The sequence below is a fragment of the Musa acuminata genome, chromosome BXJ1-9 (assembly GCF_036884655.1).
Source record: "Musa acuminata AAA Group cultivar baxijiao chromosome BXJ1-9, Cavendish_Baxijiao_AAA, whole genome shotgun sequence".
Lineage (NCBI taxonomy): Eukaryota > Viridiplantae > Streptophyta > Magnoliopsida > Zingiberales > Musaceae > Musa > Musa acuminata.
Genome location: NC_088335.1, coordinates 7,408,189 through 7,417,633, shown reverse-complemented (window position 1 = coordinate 7,417,633; position 9,445 = coordinate 7,408,189). Strand labels below are relative to the sequence as shown.

Genomic DNA, 9,445 nt, shown 5'->3' with positions numbered 1-9,445 from the left:
ATCTATGTTGGTAATCAATGTAGGCAATAAAGCAAGAAGCCAATTAACTATAGAAAATATTTGAAAGTTGAGCATTTAAAGGTCTCTCTGCATTATGTTAACCAGTAATTTATTTTAACATGACTTTTATTGTGAAAAATCCAATCAGGAAAATAGTTAAAAGTAGACTGCTAAATGGCAGAAAAAAAAATAATAATAATAATAAAAGGAAGAAATTGTCATGAGAGATCTATTTATAAAGTTTCGATCTTCTTCCAAGTGATTGGCCGCTATATAGTAGGTCCCAGGTAACTACCAACCAACGGCTGCTTGCCACGTCATGATTCAAGCTCAAGGCTGGGTGGAATCGGACAGCTAATCTGACGGTGAAGGGAGTGAGGTCTCTTCCGAATCGTGGCGTCAAATGACGCCAATAAAGAGGCCTAGCAAGGCTTCATCGAGGGTTTCCTTTCCCTTTTATTGTCTTGTTTTCCTCTCTCCCTCCTCCTCTTTCCTCTCTCTCTCTCTCACCTCTTCGCCATTTCTCGCCGTCGAACGCGGGGTTTCTTCTTCTTGGGGGAGGGGAGGGAAGGGGAGAGGGGCTCGTTTGCTTGGGATCGAGGCGCGGGCGAAATCTTGGATTAAGGTTTCGATCTTGGGTCGTGGCGGCGTTTCCAAGGCCGGGGAGGTGCTGAGGCCAAGATGAGCGTCAATACCGTGCCGGCTTCCGCCTCCCATGGCAACCTGGACGAGCAGATCTCGCAGCTCATGCAGTGCAAGCCACTCCCCGAGCAAGAGGTCCTCTCTCTCTCTCTCTCTCTCTCTCCGTTTACCCTTTGATTTCTGTCTTTTTCGGTCAGGATCAAGGTTTTTGGAATTTCTTGTCGATTTCTGAGTCTTTGTGGCAGATCGTTGGGGGATTGAGTGTTTCTTGGTCGATAGGCGGGATTTCGTTGAGCGATCTGAGAGTTCCTTCGATGGGGTCTGTAGTTGGACTCGGAATGAAATCTTTGAGGATCTAAGGTATCTTTGATTGAGATTCGTGGGTGTTGGTGCTGGATCTACTCGAAGATTTCTTTTCTTTACTTTTTGCAGTTCATAGAAGTATATGTGTTGCATATGTTACATCTGACTCGCTAGAAGTAATGTGTTGATGCCGGATATGGAGATAATTTGAGGCTCTCTATCACATGGAAGTCTTAATGGTGACCTTTCTAGGTTGGTTGTCTTATATTTGTTCTAATGATTTTTATATGAATGGTGTATGGAGTTACTCGATGAATCAGGTAGGTAGGTAGGTTGGTTGGTTGTCTTACGAATCTAGAGTGAATTCTTGTGTTCACTTAGCCATAGATGAATTGAACTAATCTAATAAGGTAAATGCAACTTCACCGTTGGTTTCTCAGCATACCTATAGAAACCTAAATTATTGGCATGTAGATACTAAAAGTTTAGCTGACATAATATGACATCTGAAGTATGTTTCGAATTGATTTGATGCCCATTTACACTTTTGTGCCTTCTTTTCTGAAGCCTTTTGAATGTATGGATATACCATATGAGTTTCAATGCTTCACTCGTAACATGTTTTATGAATCGATTTTTTTCATCGAGAATTTACAAAATTATTGAACCTTGTAGAAGCATTGGTATATCTATGAAGTTCTTGCTGGATGCTCTTGGTCATGGCTTGGCATTTCTTGTAGTAATCATCATTTTGATTTTATCAATTGTTTGCTGATCACTGTTCAACATTTAATTGGTGGTAATTTATTTTCTTCCTGTTGATTTTATTTAATTGTGTAGGTTAGGATGCTGTGTGAGAAGGCAAAAGAGGTATTGATGGAAGAAAGCAACGTTCAGGTAGGTATTCTTGCTCTTAGGATGTTCTATTAATTAAGTGAAGGCCATGGCAAAGCATAAAGACTGCTTTAAATGATGCATGATGGAGAAATAATCACATTTCGCACATGTGTAGTAATCTACCCTGACTAGACATCATGGTAGCAAGAGCCGCATACACTGCTTTTGTATTTTTCTCAGAATTTTGGTTATTTTATGCACTACTAGCAATTTTCCCTTTTCTTTGTTATCTTTATGAGATATTAACTTAAGAATTTTGTACCAGCAAAAAAGCATCAATAAGAACATGAAAATAAGATATTGGCACTTTATACTGGCTATAACAATCAGTTAAAGACAAGAAATTCTAGTCATAAGCCAATTTTTAGTTTGCCATCAGTCCAATATTGTTTTGGTATTCAAACACGTGCAAAGGCTTGGTGTTGCTGGGAGAAGGTTGTTGGAATGGATATGTGGGCTCAGATAAAATTAGAAATGTTTCAGTTGACAGAAAAAATGAGTTAAAACCATTTACGGTCTAATGGACGGTGAAAAGAGGCCATATATGCACTAATGACATGATGCATGTGGTGCACAAGCACTAGTGGGCCAAAGAGAATGAATTAGTAAAAGTGACTTGATGACTCTATTGGAGTCACTCTACTCTGATTGGTGATTTAGGGTTTTACGTAGGAAAGAGATATATGTATACAGCTCTAATTAGCATGAATTTTGACCTGAGAATTGAAAAAATGGCTTGAGACTAGGGACCAGCCAGTTTGAATGAAAAAAACTGTGAACTGGGAATCAGAGACCAATCCAATTCTATTAAAAGTAACCTGGACCCACAAAGTCTGCTGGTTCTTTAATGAATGATCAGTTTTTTAATATATTTAAAATTCAGTGATGCCCTTATCATTTAACTGAAGTTAAATCATAGTAAGGGAATTTGAATAATATCAGTATCATTAATAAAAGAAACAATCTTTTGATCTTCCCATTGCTTCTCTCCCACTTGATTAACTCTGCTTCTCTCTCACAGCCACCATCTTTCCTGATGCCTAATAAGGAGTAGATGAGGAATTGGAGAAAATAGGAGAAAAGAAAGAGCAGTTAGATGGGGAGAGAAGTAGAGAAGAAGAGCAGGGAGGTAAAGGAAAAGAAGAGAAGAAGGAGAAGGGGAATGGTAAGAAGTGGAGAGGAGGGGAAAAGAGAAGAGGAGGAAGAGAAGCAAATAAGGAAAATGCGAAGAAGATATAGGAGCAAAGGAAGGAAGAAGAAAGTAGGAAGGAAAAGAAAAAAAAAATTAAAACGTAAAAATATCATTGTTTATTCTAGTAATCTGCGATCCTTCCAATTGACCTGCTGCTCTTACTAGTTAGCCAAAGCCTAGCAAGGTCACTGACCAGTTCATTTCTAATAACTATGCTATATAGTTCGGACCTAAATTGTTGTTGTTTCCATTGATTGTTCTGTTTAAACGAGAATCTTCATCTTCTCTGAGAACTGTTATTAGCAACTTGTTTATCTGTTATAGAATTTAACCTTTCTATGGATCACAGCCTGTGAAGAGCCCTGTGACAATCTGCGGTGACATTCATGGGCAATTTCATGATCTTGCGGAACTATTTCGAATTGGTGGAAAGGTATCCTTCTTCATCTTTCACATGGTTTCTTGTTTTGATGCAAGTTTAAGAAATAGTGACCTAAACTCGATCAAATATTTCTGATGATTATTTATGTCCTAAATCAGTATATCTTATGTATTTGGTGATTATTTTTCTGCTATTCAGTGTCCAGATACAAATTACTTGTTTATGGGTGATTATGTTGACCGTGGGTACTATTCTGTTGAGACTGTTACGGTAAGTGAAGTACCTCGTTCTCATTTTATGCTGTTTTATTTGATATATGCTATTTTATGTTATAAGTTACATAATTTTCATGATATCTATTTTGTCAACCTGCACTAACTGCACAATCCTAGTTTGCTACTTATGATTGAGACAGTAGCCTACAACATGGTAACGCTTTATATGTTACTTCTTTTGTCCAAGTGATATATCTAGTTCTCAGCTGTTCCCTACAGTACAGAAGTTACACATTTTTGCGTTTGCTGCAAGCTTGTTTTATTTGTGTTTGTGTACCTGGAATCCTATTTAACCCATAACGCCTAAATCTTATGGATTAAAACCACATGCTAAAGCCCTGTTCACGGAGACTTTATCATAGATTAAGAGGTCGGATCAGCTCAGCCCTTAACTCGAGTTCTAAAATTAATAACTGAATCCAAAAGGAACCAAGCTTCGACTATCATGAATTCTATTTTATAAGGAAATTGCAAGTTGATGGCTGTTGTATATGAGAGTGAGAGCTTCCTGTGCTTGTTGAGTTTCAAGGGGATTTTCTTTGAATCACTTTACTGAGCCTTGACATAGTATTGATCTACTAATTATTTTATATGATCAGCTTTTGGTGGCTCTCAAGGTGCGTTATCCTCAGCGGATCACCATTCTCAGAGGAAACCATGAGAGTCGTCAGGTATATGGTTTAACTTCTGGTTGTTTCTTTTCATTTATAGGTTTCGTTTATTTTGTTGTGATTTATTTTTGCATAAAATGATCTCGTATGACTGACAGTGGATATCATTTGTACATATTTCTTGTCTTTAATAAGCATTACCATAGTAGTACTCTTTTACTCCATGTTCTATTGGTTGTCCTGCTGATGGTTGCATATTTAGTAACCTTGTTTCATTTATTTGCAGAGTATGCAAGTTTATAACTTTATTTCATATGGTGCAGATTACTCAAGTTTATGGATTTTATGATGAATGCCTGAGAAAGTAAGTTTTCTGATGTTATCTTTGGAATTGGAATTACATATCTTTTGAATACACCAACTTGCCGTAGTCTGAAATATCAGGGCTTATTTTGTTTTTTCCTCTTCCTCTTGTACATTCACATTGGCATAGACTGTACTACATGGTGATATTGACATAAATAAAGTTATTGTTACCTATGAAGAGAAAAGTTATTTGTAATAGTTGTCAGTTTTCATATGCTGCAAGAATTCTTTTTATGCTTGAGGTTGAATTGGATTGTTGTTAATCATTTTGTCAGCATGCCTTCAGAATAACTATTTATCCATGCATATGAATTTGTGCTTTGAAAATGATTATTGTTTTACTGCATCAAGACTTATGGTTACTGAACAAGCAAGATCAGGTTGGTAGGATGCATATATTTGTCATGTACATGTGTTTTTTTTTTCCTTTTTAATTTTCTAATGGTGCTATTGAGATATATCCAATTCATTATTGAACAGGGATTAGTTGATCTGTGTATGTATTTTTTGAGGTATCGGCAATATTGTCAGATTATGATGTATGGCATCTAAATCCCTATTACTGATATATGTCCCATAACTTTATAATGGCATCATTGGAATAATAAAATGATTGGTGTTTATATTATTATTGGACAACCTGAATGCAGTGAAAGATCTTAAATAATCCATAATATTTTGGAATCAGGATTGGGATCATCCGGAGGTTCCAAAAAGATATAATAGAAAATGCAAAATCTTTTTCAGGACAACTTGCTTCAAATTAAAGTCTGTATTTTTTGTTTATATAAACTAAAAAAATTTCTGAAAGAAAAATCAAAGTCTTATTTCGTGCAACTAAGCTTATAGGCTTACTTTGTGCATTTAAGTTTATCTAGAAACTCTTCTTTATTCGTTTGCTAATTATAAGATAAATACATGGGTCGATTCTTTTTAATATTTTGAAAGAAAATTTTATTAATTTCTGATCCCTTGAGCTTTATTTTCAAAAATTACAAAATCTGGTTTTTCTATCATCTTGAGTATTTCTCCACTATTTTCATTGTTTATCATGCAGTATATGCTATTCCTTATTAATATATACTAATTCTATCATTGTAACATATTATACCTTTATAATATCTATTACTGTATAATAAATTATTTATTATCTTGTAAAATGTAAATTTAAGGTTTATGATGAAACATTTTAAGTCCTCTCTTGCTCTTTTTCTTGGAGTATCTAAGACTGTAAGGATCAATCACTCTGTCCTTATGTGAGGCAATATGATGAAACATGTGAAGTCTTCTTCTTTTGGTTTTCTTTTAGTCCAGAGTGAACAGTTGGTACCTTATTGCATACATTTAGCCTTTAGCAACTAAGTATGACCAATGACAGTCAATATCAAGTGGAGCCGTAGTTTCTAAAGACTATGAACATATGTGGGTTCTTGTCCAATTTCTGAGGTAACCTGAACAAATATTGAGTTTATTGATTTATTCGTATACTGGTCTTATGTTAAGCTTTGAATGGGTAAATTTTGCTGAAGTACTGAAGAGGATTCAGTTGAAGATGATCGAGGTAGCCAACTGACCAAGGATACAGTTGAAGATGATTAAGGTTGAAAGTGCACACATACCGGAAAGAGGAAAATCCTCACATTTTTTTCAGCTAGTGGATATTTTGAGGATAAGATATAAGTAAGCTTGACGTATAAAGAATCAACATAATGAATATTTCATCATATGAGTTTAGTAATAGTGTGGTTATATTTGGGTTTGCAGTCATGAATGTGCTTGAAAAGTGAGACATGCCATGTTAACCTTCTTGTTCTACATTTGAAGTCAAGCAATTCTGATCAACACTCATAAAGTTTGTTTATATTATTTTCTACAGATATGGTAATGCAAATGTATGGAAGATCTTCACTGACCTTTTTGATTATTTCCCATTGACGGCATTGGTTTGTATTCTCACTCACATTATAATTCTTTGTTTATGATGTGAATGTTGAAGTTTCTAATTTCAGATAAAGTAGCATTTGTACTCTAGTGCATTTTGTTATTTTGGTAGTTGCATGGCTTCTAATGTATGTTGTTCATCAGTTTGTGATGGATGCCTCTCTCTCTCTCTCTCTGTGTGGATGAAATGGTTACTTTTATTAGACTGATATGGAGGAAGTTTCTTTTTGTGGGGCGAGGAGATATTTTTGGGGTATAGTTAATTGGTTGGGTTGTCCTTAAGTTTAAGGGATTAGTTATTTGTCTATGTTGATGGTCAGGATCACAGGTGGTTAGCTTCATAAAAGCAGCTTGTTCAAGTTGCTTTAACTTTGAAGATTTTTTTCATCAACATATTGTCCACAATAATTTTACAATGCTGTCAATGTGAGCCTTAACCTTTCTAAGCTGCTATCATATTTCCATGCAAGAAGTCTACACACGAGAACTTGTTCAGAATTCTTTATGCGAAACTTCACTAAATATGAATAGTCGGTACATCAAAATGAGGATTGGTTTGAGTTTTTCCAAAAAAAAATGTTTTTAATGTTTTTTACAATTTTAAAATGTAGAATATTTTTGATATCGTAGTCCTTATGTTTGATGGTTTCTCTTATGGATGGTTGATCTTTGTACGAGTCATTTTGCTCTGGAGACATGGTGGCACTATTGTGGTTCTGAGAATCTTGTCATACCAGGTTGAGTCAGAAATTTTCTGCCTGCACGGTGGATTATCTCCATCTATTGAGACTCTTGATAGCATCAGGAGCTTTGATCGGGTTCAAGAAGTTCCTCATGAGGGTCCTATGTGTGACCTTTTGTGGTCTGATCCTGATGATAGATGTGGTTGGGGCATTTCTCCCCGTGGTGCTGGATATACTTTTGGCCAAGTATGTCACTTACTTTTTTTTCTTATTCATGTCCTTGTGTTGTATCAGTCTTCACTAAACCATTTTGGATGTTTACAGGATATATCTGAGCAATTCAACCATACCAATAACCTTAGGTTGATAGCCAGAGCTCACCAATTGGTTATGGATGGATATAACTGGGGACATGTATTTTTCTGAACTATGATGAGTATATATATATATCCATTTGTGCATTTCTGTTTTGGGAATCCAAAATGTTAATGATAATGATTCTGTTTGACAGGAACAAAAGGTGGTAACCATATTTAGTGCACCAAATTATTGTTATCGTTGTGGCAACATGGCTTCCATCATGGAAGTCGATGAATGCAAAGGGCAGACATTTATCCAGGTCGGTGTTTTCATGTATTTTCTCTCTCAACAACAAATTATTAACAGTGATGTTTGTAGTCGATGAGGGATTGTTTCTGTGAGTCATTTAGAGTTGGTTGGTTGTCCATTTTATTATATTGATATGGTCTTTTTGTTGCAGTTTGAACCAGCGCCGAGGAGAGGAGAGCCCGATGTGACTCGGAGAACACCTGACTACTTTCTTTAAGCAGATATCGGCGGGATACTGTTGATGTCTGACTGCAAGTGCTGCTTGCTGCGTGAGGTTATGATTGCAAATATATTCTCAAGATCTCATAACTAGCATTCTTATATTCTCAAGATCTAATGGCAAATATGTTGTATAATGTGGCCGTAAGTTTTGCCCTTTATTGACGTGTAACTGAGATCCATTATGGCTGGTGGCAACACGGTTACAATGCAGCAGCGGCAGCCGCATGTATCATGTTGAAGGCATTATGTTCTCCCCAATTTATATATTTTTTTTCTATTATTGATTTTTAATTCTACTTGTGCCATTTGGTCTTGCTGGAGAGAGGGGAGAGGGTGGACTTGATTGGGCTGCCTGTGTTCGGCCAAACTAGTAGGCCGAGCATGTTCTAGTAGCTTTCCACCTTGCATTTGTTGTAGGCAAGTGATACTGATATGTTGTAACTTAAAGAGATAGATCCATACATCATCCTTGGTTGGTGTGGGCTATGATTTTGTTGCATGTTGGAAAAGAATTCGTTTCTAGCTATTAAGAAATGCTTGCTTATAATAGTTGACGTGGTTTTCCTTGTTATGACTTTGATGGTACTTGACAGCTGCGTTTATAAGTTAGGATGTGTTATTGCTATTTGACTTTTGATTTCTGCAATCAGGATTCTTTTTGTATGCTCAATTCTTTTGTTACCTACAGAATTCAAAGCACGCAAAGTCGGATGCAAATTTTAGTTGCCAATGCCTAAGACACATGCCATCTTACGGAACAATAATTTACGTCTGTCAGTAATTGAATTGGGAAGCCAAAAAAAAGACGAACTTTTGCCCAAGGGGGAAATTTAAAAAAGACCAGACCGCGTTGCGTGTAAACGTTCGCGCATAGCACCATCAAAATAGTTTGCTGCATGAGAGAACAGCTACTGATTACCAAACTACCATGGAAAATAATCCTATGCCTATAATTTAATTACATTATAAGTGGCAAAAACCTTGCTAGCAAAATTTCCAAAATAGTATAATTTTAAATTCGATCAACAAGTTTAATTAATTACAAATATAAAAATGAGATAAAAGAAGAAGATAAGCTTCCATTTAAGGGTTCACCGAGTTACTACATGTCTACTAAGTTAGAAAAGTGAAACAAGTTACCTATAATAACTAAATAATGTACTGTATGTATAACTGGTGGTCATTTCTTACACCTTTGAAGAACGCAAAACAAAATGCTCCAAATGACATTTAATCTTATGGCAACTAATATTGCAAACCAAATTCTGTGAAACCTTAGGAATAAAATTTACTGAGAAGCAAGGTAAACCAAAATAATGGAC

General features: G+C 35.9%; 1 protein-coding gene across 4 annotated transcripts; it reads left to right on the top strand.

Annotated features, from left to right (window-relative positions):
* Window positions 1-453: 453 nt before the first annotated feature.
* On the top strand, window positions 454-8,414 carry LOC103997602 (serine/threonine-protein phosphatase PP2A-2 catalytic subunit). Of its 4 annotated transcripts, none has more exons than XM_065082612.1 (12): window positions 454-777; window positions 1,786-1,842; window positions 3,384-3,467; window positions 3,615-3,686; window positions 4,291-4,362; window positions 4,626-4,666; window positions 6,545-6,611; window positions 7,347-7,538; window positions 7,617-7,706; window positions 7,804-7,911; window positions 8,053-8,144; window positions 8,176-8,414. In XM_065082612.1, the coding sequence occupies exons 1-11, from the start codon at window positions 682-684 to the stop codon at window positions 8,116-8,118; spliced, it is 945 nt and encodes a 314-aa protein (XP_064938684.1). In that variant the 5' UTR covers window positions 454-681; the 3' UTR covers window positions 8,119-8,144; window positions 8,176-8,414. The 4 variants fall into 4 exon arrangements, with proteins under 4 accessions (XP_064938684.1, XP_064938686.1, XP_009417153.1 ...); XM_065082614.1 differs by adding an exon at window positions 888-890 and having other exon boundaries at window positions 1,791-1,842; window positions 8,053-8,414; XM_009418878.3 differs by having other exon boundaries at window positions 455-777; window positions 8,053-8,414.
* The last annotated feature ends 1,031 nt before the right edge of the window (window positions 8,415-9,445 follow it).